General features: G+C 45.6%; 2 protein-coding genes across 3 annotated transcripts; one reads left to right on the top strand and one right to left on the bottom strand.

Annotated features, from left to right (window-relative positions):
• The first annotated feature begins 836 nt into the window (after window positions 1-836).
• Window positions 837-7,418, top strand: NUBP1 (NUBP iron-sulfur cluster assembly factor 1, cytosolic). Its single transcript, XM_087732636.1, has 11 exons — window positions 837-918; window positions 998-1,102; window positions 1,211-1,347; window positions 1,657-1,725; window positions 2,247-2,279; window positions 3,198-3,288; window positions 3,613-3,767; window positions 5,562-5,672; window positions 5,796-5,898; window positions 6,627-6,710; window positions 7,246-7,418. Exons 1-11 carry the CDS (start codon window positions 885-887, stop codon window positions 7,296-7,298), a joined length of 975 nt encoding a protein of 324 aa, XP_087588762.1. The 5' UTR covers window positions 837-884; the 3' UTR covers window positions 7,299-7,418.
• A 713-nt stretch (window positions 7,419-8,131) lies between these two features.
• Window positions 8,132-21,340, bottom strand: TVP23A (trans-golgi network vesicle protein 23 homolog A). Of its 2 annotated transcripts, none has more exons than XM_087732637.1 (7): window positions 20,974-21,340; window positions 20,820-20,899; window positions 16,068-16,212; window positions 15,110-15,199; window positions 11,429-11,554; window positions 9,149-9,278; window positions 8,132-8,565 (listed from the first exon to the last, which is right to left on the bottom strand). In XM_087732637.1, the coding sequence occupies exons 1-7, from the start codon at window positions 20,980-20,982 to the stop codon at window positions 8,495-8,497; spliced, it is 651 nt and encodes a 216-aa protein (XP_087588763.1). In that variant the 5' UTR covers window positions 20,983-21,340; the 3' UTR covers window positions 8,132-8,494. The 2 variants fall into 2 exon arrangements, with proteins under 2 accessions (XP_087588763.1, XP_087588764.1); XM_087732638.1 differs by having other exon boundaries at window positions 16,176-16,212; window positions 20,974-21,329.
• Window positions 21,341-21,815: the final 475 nt, after the last annotated feature.

Raw genomic sequence — 21,815 nt, 5'->3', positions numbered from 1 at the left:
TCTACCAGCAAGGTACAGAAATTAATATATTCAAAATTGCTATGAAATATAGCAATGGCAGGATTTTACTGAAATGACACCTAGTCTCCTAGGTATAAAACTTCTGAAACACGCAAGTAAAGTGTGTTAACCTGTAGTAGCTTCCCTGCCAGCGGTACCATACCGTGCTATAGAGTAAGCTGACGCAACCATGGGAGTACGTCTCCTTCTCGCGGCTGACCCGGGTGGGCGGCGCGGGACCCACTCGGGTCAGCTCCCGGGATGCGCAGTATCTTGATGAACATCCAGATTTTGGTGTTGAAGTGGTTTTGTGGCACCATCGTCAGTGGCTTCCATCTGATGCAGCTCCGGTGGAGAAATTCCAGTGTAGTTTGAAAACCGTGCTGCTGTCAACGAGGAATCTCGCCCAGCTCCTCCACCAGCAACCTGGGCTGGCGGCCGGCCGTGGGCGCGCTCGCTGGGTGGGGAAGGCGGGGGGCGGGCAGCGGGGCTGCGCGGTCCGCAGAGCCCCGCACGCCGAAGGGCCCCAGCTGCCCCCGCGCTCCCCGCTCCCTCCAGGGAAGGACGCGTCCCGCGGCTGTCAGCAGGCAGCGAGCGGAGCGGCTCCCCCGCGGCCCCGCTCCCGCTCCGGGGCCGAGCAGCGGCCCCGCACCGCGCCCCGGCCCGGCCCGGCCCCGCCCCGCCCCGCGCCCCGGCCCCGCTCCGCTCCCCGGCCCCGCACCGCCCCGCACCGCACCGCGCCCCGGCCCCGCTCCGCTCCCGCCCCGGCCCCGCCGCGGAGCGGAGCGCAGCGCAGCGCCCCCTGGCGGCAGCGGGTGGCGGCGGCGCATGCGCGCCCGGCAGGAGCCCGCACTTCCGCGCCCCGCCCCTCCGGCGGCGCGGCCATGGCGGAGGCGGCGGACGGGCCGCGGCCGGAGGGTGAGGGGAGCGGCGGGGCGGGCGGGCCGGTCGTGGCCGCCGCCGGCAGTCGCGCTCCAGCTCTCGTTGTCTGTTGCAGATTGCCCGGGGACCGGCAGCGCCCAAGCGGGCAGGGCCGCCGCCTGCCAGGGATGCCCCAACCAGAGGCTCTGCGCCGCCGGAGCTGCCGCCGCTCCGGACCCGGGTGAGGGAGGCCCTGAGGGGGCGAGCGCTGAGGCGCGGGGCGGGGGGGGGACGGGACGGGACGGGACGAGGCCGGGGCGGGGTTGACGGCGGCCGTGTCGCCCCGCAGCTGAGGCGGCGGAGCTGCGGGAGCGGCTGCGCTCGGTGAAGCACACGGTCCTGGTGCTCTCCGGGAAGGGCGGCGTGGGGAAGAGCACCTTCAGCGCCATCCTGGCCCACGGGCTGGCGGCGGACGAGGCCAAGCAGGTGGGGTCCGCTGCGCTGTGCGGGGCGGCCGCGGTTGGGGGCCCGGGAGGCGGTTGGGGGCCCGGGAGGCGGTTGGGGCCCGGAGCCCCGGGCGGGAGGAGCCGGCAGGGGCGAGCGCTGCGGGCCGGTTCCCCGGGCCCCTGCCCTGCCGCACACCCCCCAAGCAGGGTTCTGACCGCGTTCCCCTTCTCGTTAAGGGTTTGAACTCATTCCCTGTATGAAGCGTGTGCTCGTTGCATGATTTAGACTTTGGAAACAGCCCTCTGTGAGCTTGTCTCCAGTGGGGTGGGCTGGGCGTTTGTTTTCCAGGTTGCCCTGCTGGACATAGATATCTGTGGGCCGTCGATCCCTAAAATGATGGGTCTAGAAGGAGAACAGGTAAGTGAATGCTCAAACATGTTGTTTAAAGGGTTTCTGCTCAACTTTCTGTTAACATTTTAGGGTTTTGTAGACTTCAGGCTTCTAAAAGGACTGCTTATTGGGAAACGTGTGGCAGTGGGTAGGGAAATAAAGATGGAGAAGTTCAGCATAATTTAGTTTGCAAAAGAGTTGTCTGCTTTCAGGATGACCCGTTCTGTAAAACATTTGCTGTGTATCGGCCGCCTGTTCGTGGCTACTTAATTTAAGTAACATTAGCACGATGCTCTTTATCAGCCCTAGAACATTTTATATAAATACATAAAGTCATGGGTAAATTTCTTGCAAAAGTATTGAATGGTTATCATTCACTTACTAATGGAGACCTGGCCCTTCTGCAGTTTTTAACTCAGCTGCTCCAATAACGCAGCGCTGTACCTCTAGGCAGGGTATCTGTTTACCCAGGTTTGACTTACGTTCGTGTTTCATGTAACGTCTGTCTTTATTTCTAACGTAACTTTGTGCATCGCTTCGATTGTCAGGTTCATCAGAGTGGATCTGGATGGTCTCCAGTGGTCAGTTGGCACGGCTGTTTGAGAAACTTTGTTGGGTTTGTTTGGGTTGGGCACCGTCTTCTGAAGTACAGAACGAGGGAGGGAGGAGCAGGGGGTACCTCTGTTAATTCTTTTTCTAATGATGTAAATATCTGGATTCTATAGAATCTATAGATAACCTGTAATATATAACCCTATAACCCTAATCCTAGATTAGATTCTATATCTATAACTAACCCTAATCCTATATATCTATATCGAACCCTATTCAGATCCTATAGAATCTGGATATTTATATATTCTATAGAATCTGCACGTAGACTATATAGATCAGAGTGTTAAGTTTCTTTGTTAATCAGAATAATACTACATTTCTAAAATAGCTTCATTATTTTAAGTATCTCTTGTTTACTGACTTTCCTACTATACTGTGTGCAATAATGCAAGTTACTTGATTTCATGATTTTTGGTTATGATGCGGCTGTACAGTATGTCACCTTTTCAATGACAGACAAACAGTATCTTACACCCAAGAAAAACCTCATTAATATTTAAAAAATGCAGGGAGAGTCTTGCAGGAGTGTTGGTTGTCTGAAGATCGCCTGTAGTGTGTATGCTGTTAAAAAGACAGCTTGATGCTGAGAGGGAAAGCTGCTCTTATCCTTACGCTGTCTCCAGTGATTCCACAAACCACTGTAAATCTTACTACAACTGGATTTTTTTCAGTCTGTGAATGTAGTTGGGGAGCGTTGCACAAAAATTGTAGTTTTCAATGCCCTTCGATAAAAAGAGAAGCATAAGGTTCCCTGCCTTTATTTTCTTAATGTCTTCCTCCCGCCCCAAACTGCTTTTTCTGTAGAATCTGGTTTTAGAGTTGGTTTCTGTACTCCTTCTTTACTGTTCTATATTCTCTACTGAGTTTCTCTACTTCTCTTTTAGTATGTTGAAGAAAACTTAGGTGTCATGTCCGTGGGGTTCTTGCTTAGTAGTCCCGATGATGCTGTCATCTGGAGAGGACCCAAAAAAAATGGTACGTATCAACTGTTTTCAACAACAATTTATGTGCTTGAAAGATTTCGTATGTTTAATAATGTAAATACAGTATAGTAAGCTATAGGGAAAAATGAGTGAATGGTTACTTATTTTCTTGAGTCATTTGATGAAGTTAGGTCAAATGCTGTGTTGGGGCTTTTTTTTTTTTTTTAAGCCTTGGCAACATAAGCATTTCTGCACTGAAGTTGGCGAGTCAGAAGAATCTGCATACCTAGGCTATAAAATTTGAAGTAGACCCTAAAATTTGAAATATAGGGAGATATTTTTTTTCTCTCTTCCACATTCTTATCCTTTCTTTTAGGGCTGATCAAACAATTTCTTCGTGACGTGGACTGGGGTGAAATCGACTACCTGATTGTAGATACACCTCCAGGAACATCAGATGAACACTTATCTGTTGTGCAGTATCTCAGTGCAACGCATATAGATGGGGCCGTTATCATCACTACCCCTCAGGTACAGGACCTTAATTTCCATGGATAGAAGCATCCTGGCAGTTCACGCCAATCCTTGGTTTAGAGTCTCTGTTTGACTTCAGAGAAATGATGGGACAGAATCTAAGGGAGCTGACTTTCTTGGCTTATGAATTAGCTGGGTGTCTCAGGAATCACAGAATGCTTTGGAATGGAAGGGACCTTTAAAGGCCATCCAGTCCATCCCCCTGCAAAGATCAGGGTGCTCAGAGCCCCGTCCAGCCGGGCCTTGAAGGTTTCCAGGGATGGGGCATCTCCCACCGCTCTGGGCAACCCCTGCCACTGTCTCACCACCCTCAGTGTAAAAAATGTCTTCCTTATATCCAGTCTGAATCTCCCCTCTTTCAGTTTAAAACCATCCCCCCTTGTCCTGTCGCAGCAGGCCCTGCTAAAAAGCCTGTCCCCCCCTTTCTTGTCGGCCCCCTTTAAGCACGGCAAGGCCACAATGAGGTCCCCCGCAGCCTCCTCCTCTCCAGGCTGAACCCCCCCAGCTCTCAGCCTGTCCTCCCAGCAGAGCTGTGCCACCCTCGGAGCATTTCGGTGGCCTCCTCTGGCCCCGCTCCAACAGCTCCATGTCCTTCCCGTGCTGAGGACCCCCGAGCTGGATGCAGGGCTCCAGGGGGGTCTCCCCGGAGCAGAGCAGAGGGGCAGAATCCCCTCCCTCGCCCCGCTGCCCACGCTGCAGGGGATGCAGCCCAGGAGACGCTTGGCTTTCTGGGCTGTGAGAGCACATTGCCGGCCCATGGCCAGCTTTCCATCCCCCAGCACCCCCAAGTCCTTCTCCTCAGGGCTGCTCTCCATCCCTTCATCCCCCATCCTGTGCTGATACTGGGGGTTGCCCCGACCCGGGTGCAGGACCCTGCACTTGTCTGATCTGAGTGGGTCACTAAACCACTGAGCCGTTCACAATCAAAAGCTGTGTGGCAAAGGGAAATGCAGTCTTTCACTTCCTTCTTCAAGATTAGAGTTCACATCGGTGCGAATTTGCAGTTTACTCACCAGCGGCTTAATGTTCACAAGTTTAGTTTTTAAGTGCTAAGACGTGCGCTGTGTGACACCAGGTAGAGTAGCCTGTGGCCTCCGGTAGGCAACTTCATGATGTGCATTTTTAAAAGAAAAATCAGCGCCTGGAGAGCTGAAACTCACCATACATCAAATTCAAATGTAGGTTTTAAAGCCTGGTTTGGAAAGGAACGGGAGATCAAACTAGCAAAAGACACCTGGTATTTCCACAACAGCTGAAAGAATAAAATAGAAAGAAGTGAAACGTTGAGGGTAAGATCAGATGCGTGGTGGGGGAAGGAGAAGGGAACAGGAGAACTGAGTGGGGTCAGGCATATATCTGAAAAGTCTGAGAGGATGATAAGGTATTTGAGATTTCATTTGAAAAGGGATAACAAGCGTAAGCCTGGTGGCTCTTCTCCTTGCCTGCTCTACTGAGAATGCCAGGGGTCTTTCTGTAAACTGAAAATGTGAAAAAGTTACATTTCAAGAACTAAAGAGATGAGATTGCTATAGGAGATAAAACACAAATATGGCTGGATCTTTCCTAGAGCCAAGTCAGATTTCAACACAGAACCGCATTCAGTGGGCTGGAACTGTTGTACCTGTTCCGTTGTCGCTAGAGCACATAACACAGGCTTACGTTCTTCAGAATACAAAGAGGGCGGTAACAATTCATTATGGACTTTCTTTAAAATAGCTCAGAGGGTGTAACTTAATGGGTTCAGTATCAAACCATTACAGCTGCAATAGCGGCGTTTCCTGGTGTCGGTAGGAAGTATCGCTTCAGGACGTTCGGAAGGAGATCAACTTCTGCCACAAAGTGAAACTGCCGATCATAGGTGTTGTGGAAAACATGAGCGGCTTTATATGTCCAAAGTGCAAGGTAAGGCTGGCTGTATCTTGGAGCTTTTTTAATCTTGACGTCGTTTGTATATAAAACATTGCTCCAGAAATGCCTTGTTCTCAGAATTGCAGTATTTGAACTCTAATTTTTGTGTTGTCCCAGAATGAATCTCAGATCTTTCCCCCGACTACTGGAGGTGCAGAGAAGATGTGCCAGAACTTAAATGTTTCCCTCCTGGGTAAAGTGCCTCTAGATCCTCAAATAGGTAACGTTACTCTATTGCGCTACGTTTAAAACAAGTTTTTCCTCCTATACTGATGTTATTACTGGAAAACCCTGACTTGGACACTGATAAATTAGATTAGTAAACGTTTTGTCTCTTAGTTCTATCTAAAAGTGGGTATTTACCGTTTTTATCAACAGTTACTGGAACTGCAATGTAGCATGGTGTGAAAAGAGGAAGGTGCTGGGATAATTTCCTTAGGCTGAAACTTAATCGTGATTAAGGTTACATTGTGCATCTTTTCAGCTGTATAATCACATTCGAAGTACAAGGTGTCTTTCTCTTTGGCGTAATCCCCTGGAGGTGCAGGCTGAATGAAAGCATAACCACGCTGAGGAATAACCCCCTTGTGCGCGTTAAGCGTTAAAGCCAGTGCTTTAGCTTCGCTGTTACTGGCACCACCCAAATTCTGTTGTGAATGGTGAGATGCCTTGGTTCCTTGCCCGCTGTTAGCAATTAACGCTTGATTTGATGACATCAAGGAACGGGTCTGTACTTCCAAAAGAATGACTGAAGGTTTCTGCTCGTAGCATTCCTTTGGAAAACCGTAAGCTGTAGTTCCAGTTGTGTTGTTGACATAAGGATTCCTGAAAGGAATAGACGCAAGTGGCCCTTTGGAAGGGTATAACTGGTAGTGGGATAAAGGGTAAAATAAAGAAGAGCTCATCTTTTCCCGTTGCTTTGCTTTCTTGTTTTCCCTCTCCTTCAAGGAAAAAGTTGTGACAAAGGCCAGTCTTTCTTGTCTGAAGCACCTGAGTCTCCAGCTACGTTGTCTTACAGGAGTATCATTCAAAGTAAGTCTGAAAATCAGTGTGCAAATGGATCCTCTCAGGTCTGCACTATATAAAGGTGCTAAACAGAATTATGTTGTTCTGCCACAAATAATAAAACCAGCTGTGTATAGCAATTATGAAAGTAGCAGATGCAAATACTATGTTCACTTCTGGGCATCAGTTATGGCAGGCTCTCAAAGCGATCACAAAGTTGTATTCAGTAACTGGTTTCAGCGCTTGGCTTCAGTCATCGGCTCTCAGCAGAGACGCCTGTCCTTGCTCTCGCAGGGACGTTCTGAGATTCTGAAGCAGGCCTGTTGGGTGCTCGCTGCCGCTGAGCACGGTTCAGCCGGCCGGTTATTGCCTCCACTTCTCATCGTGGTTGCACAAAAACCCCATCTCAAAGCTCCCTAACGAGCCGGTGATCCCAACAGCTGGGAAATCCCTCGTGCCACTTACACTGTGGTGAAGGCCCAGCTGGCGATATTTGTGCAAGAACTGACTCCTGATGTGCAACTGAAGTATCGTTTATATCGCTTTTGCCCTGTCTTTGCAGGGATTCAGGAGTACTGTGATCAACGCCATTTTCAAGAAGAAAAGATTATCTAACCTACAAATGGAATAAAAATGTAGTTCATGTTTAATTATAGCAAAGTAACTTATGCCTTGATTTAATAGAAGGAATGTATTCTTTTTATACATTGCAAATAAATTCTTAATATAAACGTTCTTGCCTTAGTGTTTTTCCATAGTTCAAGATTCTTGCAGTTTGCAGGTGGTCTCCAAGCTTGCTAGAAAGGTAGAAAACTGCGTCTTCCTCTGTGCTAATGGGCGCAGTCTGCAGCCGGTGTCGGCACACCAGTAACCCCAGTACGCAGTTGGTGTTTGGAGATGTGGGAATACAAGATTTTATTTAGCAAGTTGAATATAAAACGTGCTTCGCTGGCACTGGGGCGTTGTGTCCAACGCATCCGCTACGCGCACGTCGCAGGCTTTGTCCTGCCGTCTGCGCTGGGATGAATTGTAATGCCCCCTCTCTTACTGAGTAACATCACTTAAGCATCTTTCCTTTCAGTGGAGAAGATGGCTATTTAGAGTGAAATTCAGTGGAGTATTGGCTCCTTTTTTTATAATTGGCATCAGTTTTAAAATAAAAACCTACTAGAGTTTAGGCAAGTTAATTATAGTACAGGTACAATATTTTATTTATTACAAGTATCAGAATAAGATAACATTTTAACTATTTATACATAACTGGCTGCTTCACACATGCTGTGCGACTGTGCTACGTGACTTTTGTTCTTTCTTCTACTCGACCCTAAGCCTGAACACTAAAAAATAAACATTCGGTATCTTTAATAGCGAAGAGGCCCTTTGTGATTGTAATGCCTCTTTTCATGGAGGAATCAAAGCTTTGAGAAATCAATATTGTGTACAAGAGGGAAAGGCAGTTTGATTTTATTTATTGTAGTTCCAAAATTAAACAAATGAGCATCGTCTTTTGATTACATTCTAATTCTTGCTCAAGATAATCCAACAGTTTCAGGTTAGTTGACAGATTTATTTCTTAAAGAAGCGTGCTCTGTGTAAACCGTAAGCGTTGGTTTTGTGGCTTTACAAACTGCTTTTTGATGAAACTTTTAAGTGAGTAACCAAGGCTCTAAACTGTTCAGAACCTAAAGACTCAAACACGAATGACATACCTGCATGAAATAATACGGATTTATAACTCTAGAAGAACATTACTTCAACACCTTCATATGAAGAACGGCTTTCATAAATGAGTATTTGTCCTGCTCGTCCTTTTAGTTCTTCCTTATTTGATTATCCGCTGCCTGGCTTCCCATGCCCTCCTCCGCAATTCTCCTTGTCTCTCCTGTAGAGTGAACACAGGGAGCGTGGGTGTTAGCACAACCTCCTACGCAGGAATCTTCTCTCAAAAGCAGGGCGGAGGCTGGTGGAAGCTGGAGGGTTGAAGGTAGCTCCCAGCTGTGCCTGGGCAGAGGCGTTGTAACACCTTGGGAGGTGTCCCGCCAAGGATTTAACTTAGAGGATGTTCTGCATGGGGCTTGGAAGCAGCTCCGCTGAGAAGCTTCAGAGGCTTCAGAACACAGCAAAGTCAAGGAATCACAGAATCGTTAAGGTTGGAAAGGACCTCTGAGATCGAGTCCAACCGTTAACCTAACGGCCTGGTCCACCTCTAAACCCTGTCCCTAAGCGCCACATCCACATGGTTTTTGAACGCTTCGAGGGACTGTGATTGCACCCCTGCCCGGGGTGACGTGGGGCACGGCCCCTCCGAGCGGGTTCCACCAGAGAGGCTTACGGGAGAACCAAGACGGCCCTGCCAGGAGTTATCTTAGGAGCTAAGACCTGGGCAGAGCCAAAACGAAGAGCGCGAGGCAGGTCGGAGCGCGACACTGCGCGGGCTGCAGCTGACGGACCACCTCACTACTTACTCTTGGGAACATCCGCCGTGACAAAAAACCTTGACGTTATTCCGCTGATGCTTTTTTGTCCCCCTAATTTGCAGTGGATGTAGCCGTATAAATTAGCCGTCTGAAGGGAGATCCCAGCTATCACAAGAGCCTGTGGACAAACAGAAGTTCAGCTGGGACAAACAGACTGCTATATATAGACTGTCCGTGTGTGCATGTATCTATACGTACTATATAGATACACATCCACAACAGAAGAGCGGGATATTCCTTCCAATAATAAACGACCTCCAAAGAGATCCAATCATGTCAAACTTACACACAGTAGTTCCTTTCTACAAAATGCCTCTTCTTATCAAAACACTGATACAAATTTTTTTCGTCATTCTGTAACTTGAAAGACTTCATTACTTTCCTAAAGGCACTTACTCAAAAAAGGACGTATTCAACGGATCCCGTAACCATTTAGCTTTTTTTTAAAGCTGATTTGTATCTAGAAGTTTCACATCCAGATACCTGCAGGCTTGTTTAGCTGACAAATGCCTTGTTACACGCCACTAGGATCCCGTAACTTAGAGATTTACAAAGAGCATTGAGAGATAGGAATCACTATCTAGCATTAACAGGCAGTGAGAACGATGAGATCCTTTCGTGGTACTCCAGGCTCAGCAGCGGGCAGAGCCCACCTGACTCACTAATGAAATAACTTAAAAAAAAATGTTCTTCATAGAACCACAGAATCGTTAAGGTTGGAAAAGACCCTTAAGATCATCGAGTCCAACCGTTAACCTAGCACTGCCAAGTCCATCACTAAACCATGTCCTCGAGCACCAGGTCTACCCGTCTTTTAAATACCTCCAGGGATGGAGACTCAACCACTTCCCTGGGCAGCCTGTTCCAATGCTTGACCACCCTCTCGGTGAAGAAGTTTTTCCTAATGTCTAACCTAAGCCTGCCCTGGCGCAGCTTGAGGCCGTTTCCTCTCATCCTATCGCTTGTTACTGGGGAGAAGAGACCGACCCCCACCTCACTACAACCTCCTTTCAGGTAGTTGTAGAGAGCAATAAGGTCTCCCCTCAGCCTCCTCTTCTCCAGGCTAAACAACCCCAGCTCCCTCAGCCACTCCTCATAAGACTTGTGCTCCAGACCCTTCACCAGCTTCGTTGCCCTTCTTCGGACACGCTCCAGCACCTCGATGTCCTTCTTGTAGTGAGTTTCTTAGCCTCAGAAAGAGTTTCCTGGAAGCTGTCCTATGTTCGTTTGTGTAACTTGCCCTTTACAAGCACCTGAGCAACCTGCCTCCAGCGCTAGGTGGGGTTCCTTCTCCAACCAGCTCTTAGTTTAGCAAACAATCTCTGGTCTTCAAAAATAAAGGTGGAGCCGTGGAGAAAGCCTGCTTTGATTTTAACTATTGCTTGTTTAGCTGCGCTGTTCGGGGCACTAGAGAGCAGTTAATGATTTGCAATTGATTCACACCCATAGCTGAATTTCCTGTTTCATTTAGTAATGAAATGTAATCTTGGCTGTTACTGGTTGCGTAGCTGCAGATGGCCAAGACACTTTTTGTCTTTTCAAACTGAATTAAGAAATTGTACTTAGCACGGCTTGGAGCTTGACAAAATGAATTCTGTGGTGATTATCCAAGCACTTAAAGTTCACAGGGGAAAACATGAAGATTTCACGGGCAAAAATATCTTAAGATAATGCAACATATGGGGTAAATTTCCTCTTGCATTTAGAAAAATGTGTCATGGTTTTCTTTTTTTTTTTTGTAGAGTAGTGGCTTATTAATACAGAAATTATAAAATACATACTTATGGCTCAATTTATAAGGTTTTAAGCACTATGATACCATTTCTTTCAAAAGGGAATGGCACCAGAGATCTAAAATCCTTACTTTTAAGAGCAAGTAACATTCGAGTCCCAAGGAGATGTGAAAACCTGAAAACCAGCATCACTGGTTCATTTTTCGGCCTCTCCTATTATTTTCCTTTGACTGAAATAAGTTGGGGAAAAGTAAGTTGCTACAGTTCAAAAGTCATCCATAATTTTGCCAACCACTCAAGGTTCTCCAGTGAGCTGAAGGAGCTGACATCCGATAACCTAGTAGAAGTGAGGCTAAAAATTACAAATCCGTTGCGGAGCGCAGGGCTTGACTGCAGAAAACCCCTCTGATTTGTTGAAGCTCTTAGTGGGATTTTTGTACTGTTGGAAGATTTGGTTCAAAATCTAACAGATCTGGGATTTCCCTCCACTAACGTTGTCTGCCAGCCGTAGGTCTTTCAGCACCCCCAGACTTACCAGCCATTTCAGCTTCAAGGAGAACAAGGTGCTAAAGAAAAACACTGTCCAAATAACTGGACAGATGATGAGACCAAGCCAAAAGATCCGAGCTTCAGCTTCTGTTGAGGCAGCTATTGTAGGCACCTAGAAGGAAAATTATTGAAACAGCTAGTCGCAGAGACAAAATCCACAATAAATAACAAATCAGCAGAGGAGGAGGAATGGTCAAAAGTACTTCTTTACCTAGATTTCACTTATTATACACACGGAAGGAAGATTGAATAAGCAGAGTAGTTGTTTTCTGCCTGCTGCCCTACCATACATGACAGCATTTTCTTTCCAAAATGTTCTGGTCTCTGTTCACGTTTACATGAGAGAATTATTCCTTTCGTCAGCGGTAGCTCCCACTAACACTACAGATTAGTAGTACTTTAAAGTCAAAGGTCTGTTACACTGACAATTGTCAGCTTTTAAACTTCAGAAATACTAAGTTAACTTTGAAATTAGATTCAGACTTTACCAAGGCCTTAGAGAAGTGTGAAACACAAGACAGTGTTACAAGCCGCATTTCAGTGCGAGCGCTTCGCTGTCTGTGGTGGAGATTCGTGACACGTGCCCTGTTCGCAAATCAAAAGGATGGGGGAAAAAAATCAGTCCAGTATCGGAAAAGCTATAGTACCTAACATGGAAATCGCAATGAGCTGTTGCAAGTGCGAACAAGCAAACTTTACAGCTCCCCCCCGGGATTTATCAGGTGGTTCCAGTTCAGACAATGGAATTCTCATAACAGTGCCCATTTCCATACATTTTCCTAAAAACATGCGGTATCTTAGCTTAATTTAAATCTTGCGTGAAGCTTAGTTTTCTATTATGTAAATACTTCAATTTTGCTTATGAAGTCCACTGATATTCCATAAATTAAGAACTGTGGCTTTGAAAATGCCTCTTCTGCAGTACCAGTGTTGGACACTATAGCAACTGCTGGCATCTCTGAAAGAGGCATCGTTATCCAGGGTGCTCTCTTTGTGTTCTTCAGGGAGAGCAAAAAACCTCAAAGCAGGCTGCAGAAAGCCCTGGTTGAAGATTTCTTCAGGTCAGCACAACTCTTGTGTCTATCTGCACTGAAAGGCTCATTGTTAACTCCCAACACCTAAGAGAAACTAAAGAGAGAGAATTGTTCAGAAGGTTCTGATCTCTCCTAGGAGACCAGAATTTAAGATCTCACTCCAAACGTCAGACCACTCAACCACCGCTAGCGCTAGCGTCTGAAATACAAGCTTCACAAGTGGGAAAGAAAATCCTGTGGACTCTTCCACTCTGAAAACCGAAAAGCCTTTTAGTTCATTTTCAGTATCTTGAAATCTCCATGTAAAAATAAGACCCATCCATCCATCCATCCATCCATCCATCCATCCATCATGAGGCAGACAATGGCATCCAACTTGCAAATACAGTTAAGTTACTCGGTCTTGCCTAAGAAAACCCTGCAAGATGCAATAACTACAAGGTGTCTTTAATTTTGTCATGTACCCTCTAAACCAGTGATGTTGTAGAGGTCCAGAGAATAACGTTCCATGCCTTCATAGTTACAGAAAAAGACATGTTCTGAGTCAATAAAAGGATTTAATCACCTGTATCCCAAATTACTGACAAATTACCCAACAGTGACATTGTATTAGCACTATTTAAGAGAAAATAAAGTCAGTACACCTGAGAACACTACACCTAAAAGACCTAGTTAACTTGATGAGCAAGATTACAAAAGGCTGCAGTCATGCAGTTGTGATGTTTGCAATGTAGGTGTAAGAATTACTTTTCTTCCAGCAGAAGATGGGATTTTGTGGGCGAACTGCTGCTGCATCAGCAGCATGCCAGGAATTAGCTGCTTGTTGTTGGTGAGTGATTTGGAATATTTCTAAGCAAATTCACCCATAAAGGAAGAGATCTTAAAAAGTTGGCAGAGGACTGGCAGAGGAGGGGGGGAAATACCTGACTCTGGAAAATAAGAGAATCGCATGTATTCCAGGACCTTGCCATGACAAAATATTTCCTACAGATAAGCCATGACAAAAATACAATCTACTCTAATTACATGTTCCTTCTTGTCATACTATGATTTTCACATTAATCAAGCTACTATTTATCAGAATTTTTGGAAGGTTTTAGCCCGGACAGATGAGTCAACTTTGTACTTCTAGGCTAGAATTAACAAACTGTAATAGGTGAACTAGGCTTGCTCATTTTTATGGTAATTTTGAGGTCAGGAGGTCATCTTGTGGACGCCACTGCTTTTAAGTGCTAAGAAAGCTCTTGCTTACTGTCTCGACTTGATGGAACTAAGAAACTCTGAAGGTCTTCTAGTTTCTTTGCTTTCATGCTTGCTTATATTCTCTCTTAGGCTTCGCTTAGATTATGGGAAGAACGTTAACATCTGTCCTCTTCTTACTGGTGTGCAGCCCCACTGTGACGGCTGCACTCCTGCTTGGCCGCGTTCTCACTGCGAATGGGCGCAGGGCTGCTAGAGGGCAGTCCAGACCCGCACACCGAGCGTTTTACGCTTCCTCAGTACCCAGGCTGTGTGCACAGCTGGATTTGCTTGAAAGGAATGGCCTAGTGAATAGCGCTTGAGGCGTTGTTCTGCCAGGCTCTTGCCTGAATGGGGCTGTGGAGAGAATGTTAGAAAGTGAAAGTGAAAACCTGCAGTCTTGACCCTGGCAGGGGTGCCAAGTGCCATTTTATAGCTTTTTTTTGCTCAGGGTGTTAAGGGGAGCACTGGCAGTGTCAGAATGCTCTGTGGTCTGGGTTCTATTCCCCACCATATTCCATGAGCACAGTGCCAGAGAAGGGCCACGAAGATGGTCAGAGGGCTGGAGCACCTCTCCTGGGAGGACAGGCTGAGAGAGTTGGGGTTGTTCAGCCTGGAGAAGAGAAGGCTCTGGGGAGACCTTATAGCAGCCTTCCAGTACCTGAAGGGGCCTACAAGAAAGCTGGAGAGGGACTTTTTACAGGGGCGTGTAGTCCCAGGACAAGGGGTAATGGCTTTAAACTGAAAGAGGGTACATTTAGGTTAGAGATAAGGAAGAAACTCTTCACTCTGGGGGTGGTGAGGCACTGGCACAGGTTGCCCAGAGAAGCTGTGGATTCCCCCTACCTGGAAGTGTTGAAGGCCAGGCTGGATGGGGCTGGGAGCAACCTGGTCTAGTGGAAGGTGTCCCTGCCCATGGCAGGGGGTTGGAACCAGGTGATCTTTAAGGTTCCTTCCCACCCAAACCATTCTATGATTCTAAAACATTCTTTTTAAAATACTGAATTGGAACTATTCAACACAGATCTTTCCTGAACAGGATTCTGTGTTGGGATTAGCTATGGGAAGATGTTTGTTACAAGATGTTCTCACTAGAAAATAAAATAGAACTGCCAGAAACGTTTCATCCAGATGGTGTTACCATTCCATGAATATTTATTCTGCTGATGTATATGATGATGATGTTGCAAGACCAGTTTTGTTCTGAATGCTTCCAGGATGTGACAATCCAGTGTGCTTGCAACTGAATACTTACCTTATCTTCTACAGAAGCTGGATAGAAGGTAGCTGTTACAAAGGTGCTCTATTTGTTACTTTATTTGACTTAGTATCAGCTTTACAATCTTTCCTATGGATTCTATTTGTCCTGTGCCTACTTTTATTAACATACTTACCCTTTTTGCTTCAAACACCCAGTGGCTTTTTCCATCTTCATCAATTTGGTTCCACCAACGCAAACCAACCAAGAGTCTTCCTGTCACATTCTAGTGACAGAAACAATTATTTGCATTAATCGGTTGTACAATTCACTTGTCAGACTAACATTAAAAAGAAAAGACAAGCATGTCTGAAAATCATATTCTTTTATCAAATCCCAAAATTAGTTCTAAAAGCTGTGCCAGCTTGAGCAGAACAGCCATTAAGGATGGATGAGTTACCACTAATTTAGAGGCCTGTTTTCCTCTTCTAATGTAATTAGCACAATAACATTGATTTAGGTAAGAAATTATAGGATGTATCTTTTCTATCAGTTAGTTGGAGAAGCCCCTGATAAACAAATTTTCTCAGTAAGAGAGGAGAACGGCGAACAAAAACACACTGAAGAAATGGAAGATTAATTGTAAGCAAGTAAGCTGCATGGGGTCAAGCAAACAAATTAAGAAAATATTTCTGCACCTGGATGAATATAGAAGTTTTCAGTATACTGGAGGTGCTTCACTTTTACAGAACAAAAGCCGTGTTCCATATGTGGAGCCCCTGGGGTCCTGGGCTGGGCTGACCCACCTGCCTGCACGTGATTAGGGCACTGGTGCTTGGATGTCCTTTGGCATCCATTACTGAAAGCCAGTATTACTTTATTTCTTTTTCTGAAGGGGGAAAGCATACAAACAAACCTACTTATGGCAAGGCAATTTTCTCACCATATTAGTAGCTCCCATCAGCCACAGAGAACATGGTGATAAACAGTAACTAAGATATGTAAATGTCCTAATTACAATGGGCTAGACATCTAATAAATCAATAGATCACAATGTGTTTTTTACTTTTGTCAGTATACATATTTTCCTTTTTGTTATATTTAATGGCACACAAAATACTTTCAAAGGTAATTACTATTCGGGGTCATCTTACCTTAACTGACCAAAAGTCAAAGGATAGAAGGAGGAGAATAGTGACAAAACAGGCAACAAAGCTGTTGCTGAACCAGTCACAGAACAAGTAGGTAATAATAGCACTCACTCGGAAAAACAGGTGGAAAAAGGTGGCCAGTGGGTGCCTAGGAAAAAAAAGAGAACAGAGACCACTTAGGAAGTTTTGGGACAAGAAGGAATGTTAAAGTATTTGCTAACAACATATATAACACAACTATTTCTAGTCTATAATGGTATTTGGGTTTGTAGCTGCTATTATTTCATATGTTGATCTATATCTTCATTATCAAAGCAATAGTATTTCCAATAGCCAACCTTCAATCTAAAGCTAAAAGATGGAATGTGTTGTTCATGTCAAAACTTTCTCAAAGATAGAACAAAATCTAGAGTCTTTCACTGGTTTCTTTGGTACTGCAGGAAGGAATTTAGTGGCTGTGTTCAACACTAAAATCCTCATGGTTTTATGAAATAAATCAGCATTGCAAGGCACAAAAGAATTGAGACTGATCTTATGCCTTTCAAAACTGTTTTGAAAACAAGAACAGGAGCTCAAACTTAAAAAAAATTAAAAAAATATAGCTGTTGGGTATAAGAAAAAATGAGCAGTCATATGTAATGTCTGAAACCAAACACTTCCTTTTACAGAGGGAATATGATTTGGGAATCTTACAGTTCTTGTGAATGAATCTCACTAGACATCTGTGCTTTGCTCATCAAACAAAACTTTGCCTATAACAAAATAAAGGGGAATTTCAGTGGAAGAAGTAACTACATGGCACGGGATATCGGCCTGTACAGTAAGACAGGGGATTTGGAGAATGCTATAATGAGCACAGTACAATTTTCAGGGTAATATGCCAACTGCAAAAGCTTATTCTGTACAGTTGTGTTCGTGTTAATTAAAGTGACGATTAACTAGAGGCTATTGTATTTAAGCAACTTCTTCCTTTGAAGCTGAGTGAATAAAATTGTTTTCTGAATAGGATTTTTTTTTTCAGTCAGCAATTGTCTTGTTAAGCTCCTCTGCCTCTGTAAACAATTAACAGTAGTATAGCCTAGGTCATAATTAACTATTCAACTATTAAAAGTTGTTATTCTATTGTGTATAATACAATGATACACATATTATATACACCATTATAATGGTTTATAATAAAACTTAACTATTATAATTTTAATCAAATTATAATTTATTATATTAATATCTTAATTGTAATATTATTATGCTATAGCTGTTTAACTGTTCCAGTAATTATGTATTCTATAATGGCAATACTGTGCTTGTAGTACTACATACACATGACTGGACAAGCAAGCATGACGCACAGCTGTAGTTTATATTAACTCGTGATCATGCCCATGCTAACCTCAAACTTTCCAAAAACTTCTTCTGACTTAAAACTAAACATGTGACATTTTAAGCTAAAGGTGCTTTTTCTGCCGTAAGCAGACAGGTGGGTGGGTTGAGCGGAGGGAATATTGTGAACTGTCGAAAACAGATCATGTCTTGCTACTTCAAGTCTTGACCTTCTTCAAGAAGACGTAAGAGTTCATTACGTAAGTGTCAATACAAGCTATTCATAGATCACAACCCTAAAGCGCATCGGGGTGGACCGAGCTTCTATAACTATATCACTGCTTCAAATGTGAAAGTAACTTTGAAGAAGCAGTGTTTCATTTTGGAAGTCAGATGATGAATTACTGTTTAGATGCTGAATTTGTTCCAGTATCAAAATTTGAAGGGTGTTTACTAAACAAAACAGTGTATGAGCAAGAGGCTCACATTTATTACAGTGCTAAATGCTTTACTGAGGCTATGGAATATCAGTCCTCTCACAAGGATATGGCTAGCCAAGCCAAAGACAGACTTGCAGGTTCTTGTCCTAGGGGAGGAATATGGAGATATACCAAAACTTGCACCTCATTCTTTGGACAACTCTCTCAATCTCAGAAAATGTCCTCCTGTTTATGCTTTAAAAAAAAAAAAATCCTGAAACTAACAGAATCAAGTAAATAAACTGTGCACTTCCTCACTTAACAGAACAAATGTCGTCTTAATTCACAGTCGTCAGATGAAACCCATAGCTCCTATTGTATACGAATGGAATTTTTAATGAGATAATCCCAGATAGATAAAATTGTCCTTTAAAACCTGAAGCCAAATCATCCTATTTGAAACAAAAAACTTTACAGCTTTTCTTAAGTGAATGCATTTATACTGAACTCAATTGTACTTTATAAATTTTTTAAAAGCTAATTTCCAGAAATATGATGGCATTAAGAAACCATTGCATAAGCTAACATAATTTATTGCACTAATGGAAGACAGCACAGGCTTTAAAACAACCTTTTTTTTTTTGCATTCAAATCCAATAAAGGTAACTTAAAACTCTGCGCTGGCACTGCTTGGCCTGCATTTGCTCCTGAAAGCATAGCAACCCACTTGCTTGGACTTCTAGTTATCCTATTGCATCTAAACATCCCTGTAGTGCAGAACTGGAGCCTTGAGGCTAAATCATTACCATCTATCTTGCTACAATAACCTCCGTTCAGCTTGCAAGCATGATGCCTATTGGGATAGGAATGAGCTCGTACGAATTTAGTTGCATCCCATATTAAGGAACCAAACTGGGTCAACCCTAAGGACTGAACCACAGGGGAGTCATTCCCAGTACCTGCTCAGAAGTGCCACGGCAGCACTTTCTATGCTGCTTTGTATACCCCTGTCTGGTACTTCAAATATACCTAGGCAAATTTTGAACAAATGGGCTCAGTGGCTTGATCATCTTGCGTTACCTGGCTGATTTCAAAAAGAGGCGATCGTATGCTCCTAACTGTTCCAGATCAAATGCTCTGATACTGCAATGAACTGCAAAGATGGTGTAAGTTATCTTTTTCCTAACCTTCTTATGAAAGTAGCCACTAAGTCACTATCCACATAACTTTTGTTTTTAAAAGAGCACCCACATAAACCTTGGAGAATCACAAAAAGCACAACCTGTCATAGCTTATGCAAATTCTGACCAAGTTCAAGATACAGGAAATTGGGATAAAGTTAAAGACAAATGATTGGAAGATGTTGTTATGCCCTCTAATAAGACAACAAAATTTTGCAGCATATGGGTGTGTTCCAGGCTTGTTTGCACAAGATTCTCTGGAATTAAAAAAACAAACTTCTATGTGAAACTATGTAAGGAGTTTCATTTCTGTATTCTATAGCAGAAGATTTTTCATATGAGATTATCCTTTAGTATTGGCACAATGAGGGCAAGAAAGAAGAGCAGTCTCTAATGAAATAAGTATCTACACAAAGCAGATCAATTTAGAGTATGGTTTACTGATACTTTGCCTGTCTATATTATTGGGTAGCATGAACCAGTAGGAACAGATCTCTAAAGTAACTGGTGCTGCGGACCTCCTACAAACATTTCAGGGTGGTTTCACTTCATGCTAACTCTGTCTGGTCCCATAGACCGAATCTGTGGCTCATGTGCTCAAGACACTCCCAAGTTGTATTTCTCAGTTTAGTTTAATCCTAGGCTATGTTCTCCAAGACTGCACCAAAATATAAATCTTCATTTAAAATGTGTGCTGCTGCTGCTAAAGCACAGAAACAGAGCAACTCTGAGAACGTTAATCTTGTGTCAACTCATCCTGTAGTTGCAAAGTCCAATGCACTGGAAGGGCAGAAATGCTTCACCAGACAGTAGTAAAACAGTAACTGTATTGTAAAGCTATGTGATTGCTTGTTTGCACATCTCAAATAACATCTGTTAGGCTTAACAGCTCTTATTTTTCTTTGTTTATACCTACAAGAAATACTAACACTGTAAAAGATGAGAGTAAACTGGGGCACGGTGGAAGGGAAGAAAGCAATATAAATCAAAGCTCATTATACACATTATTGACAAGTGCATGCATATGTATAACTTCTTTGACATAAAACTTTTCCCCTGACAGTCTTTGACTGGAGATTCTTCAAAAGCTACTGAACAGCTCTGTCACCTGGGACCTCGGTGAGAACAGAGCTGAGAGTGACACCTCTGGTAACGTAATGGTAGGCTGCTTCACCGGACAGATGAGACGGATCAATGGGTTGGGTTTTCTTGGGTAACAGCTACAAGGATAAGATATGGTATATTTCACACAGCATCACATCCCCTGGTAGGAAAACATGACAGTCTTATTGCAAACAACTTGTTGTTTCCCTTCAGCCGGGTGTGCAATGCAATGCCAGAGCACTCTGCTGCACAGCTTGTTTTGCTGAAAAGGAGAGTGCTCTCCACTTCTCCAGCACTAAAAAAAAATACTGTTGGGTTGGGTTTGGGTTTTGGTGGGGTTTTTTTAGTGGTGGGTTTTTTTTTTCGATATGTTGGCTCTGGGTATGTAAAATTTCTGTTTCCAACGGCAGGACGAGGGTGAGCCTGCCGAGCAGCGGTGCGGCTGGCAGGGCCGCGGGCCTCGCCTGCTCCAGCCCGGGCAGCCGGAGCGGGATGCCCAGCACCGAGCGGCCCCCGGACGGAGGCTCCGCAGCCTCCCCGGGCAGCCTGTTCCAGCGCTTGACCACCCTCCCTGTGAAAAAAACAATGCGAATTAAGGGTTTAAACGGAGTTTCTTGTATGTCGGTGCGTCAGTCAGCAACGGCTGCCCAGGCCCCGTTACCTCAGGCGGGCGCCGCGACGCTGAGGCCTCCGCGCCGGAGCCGGGCCCGCTCCGCGCCCCGCGCCGTTACCTGATCTTTGCTTTCCGCAGCGCCAGCTCCTCCTCGCTCCCGAAGTCGAGGGACACATCCTCGGTGTCGTCCACCAGCGCCTGCGGCGGGGAGCCCGTCAGCGGGGAGGGACCGGGGGAGCCGCGCCGCCGCCCCCGCCCCGCACCGCCTCTACCTGCTTCATCCTCCGGCCCCGCAGCCCGGTCGCCAGGCGCGGCGGTGGCCAGGGCCCGGCAGGTGTTTCAGGGAAAAGGGTCCGGGCTGCCGCTTGCCCGGGCTGAGAGCGCGGCGGGCCCGGCCCGGCCCGGTCGGGGGTCGCCCTCTCGGGGCGGGCCGAAGCGCGGGTCCCCCCCCTCGCCCGTGCCGTGCTCGGGGCTCGGCAGCGCTGGGAGCGGGGCGACCCCCGTTAAACCGCTGCTGGCGGTGGGCCCGGCGGGGGGGGCCTGCCTCCTCCCTGGCGTCCGTCTGGCTGAGGTGCCTTTAGCTGCCGGCCCCCTCCCCGTCAGGGTTAGGCTGCCTTTGCCGGGGCGCGGCGGGCGATGCTGCGGGCGTGAGGGGCCGCAGCCCTCGGTGTAGCCAGGGCCCTTTGTTCTAACATGTCCGCCCCGCTGGCGGCGGCCGCTTGCTCGCCAAACGCCCCAACCTGGACGGGGCTTCTTCGGTCTTGTGCTGAAGATAAACCCCAAAAGGAAAAAATAGTGGAGAGAAAGGTGAACGTCCGTGGACGAATGCAATATGCACCTGCGCGCCTCCTTTGAGGACTCGGCTGATGGCAGCAGTCTGCTGTCCTGTCAGTGCTGGGCCAAACCCCTGCCCCTGCTGTGATACAGCTTTTGGGGGGCAGTCCAGTACGGCCGCAACGCTGCGGATGTGCTACGAGTGCCACGTAGGTAACTCAGCCCTTTCGTTAAAGATTTCTCCTGCTTTTATTTAAATTGCAGGTGGATCATGCAGCTGAGTAAGGAAGTAGGAAAGTGAAATGAGACAACTGACACAAGAACGGAGGGAAATAGTCCA

The sequence above is a fragment of the Nipponia nippon genome, unplaced genomic scaffold, assembly GCF_047370975.1.
Source record: "Nipponia nippon isolate SJK-2023a ecotype South Korea unplaced genomic scaffold, ASM4737097v1 scaffold_5, whole genome shotgun sequence".
In the NCBI taxonomy this organism is placed as follows: domain Eukaryota; kingdom Metazoa; phylum Chordata; class Aves; order Pelecaniformes; family Threskiornithidae; genus Nipponia; species Nipponia nippon.
Note: the sequence above shows the minus strand (reverse complement) of the source record. Positions and strands in the feature narration are given on the sequence as shown.

What these genes read in the sequence shown, in the direction of transcription:
- TVP23A (XM_087732637.1), bottom strand. An exon ending in TTGACTTTTGGTCAGTTAAG is followed by an intron (nt 15,200 to 16,067) that starts GTAAGATGACCC and finishes TTCTGTCACTAG; the next exon opens with AATGTGACAGGAAGACTCTT. An exon ending in CCTTGAAGCTGAAATGGCTG is followed by an intron (nt 9,279 to 11,428) that starts GTAAGTCTGGGG and finishes GTTTGTCCACAG; the next exon opens with GCTCTTGTGATAGCTGGGAT.
- NUBP1 (XM_087732636.1), top strand. Translation starts at nt 885, where the DNA reads ATGGCGGAGGCGGCGGACGGGCCGCGGCCGGAGG. An exon ending in GATCTGGATGGTCTCCAGTG is followed by an intron (nt 2,280 to 3,197) that starts GTCAGTTGGCAC and finishes CTTCTCTTTTAG; the next exon opens with TATGTTGAAGAAAACTTAGG. An exon ending in TTATATGTCCAAAGTGCAAG is followed by an intron (nt 5,673 to 5,795) that starts GTAAGGCTGGCT and finishes GTGTTGTCCCAG; the next exon opens with AATGAATCTCAGATCTTTCC.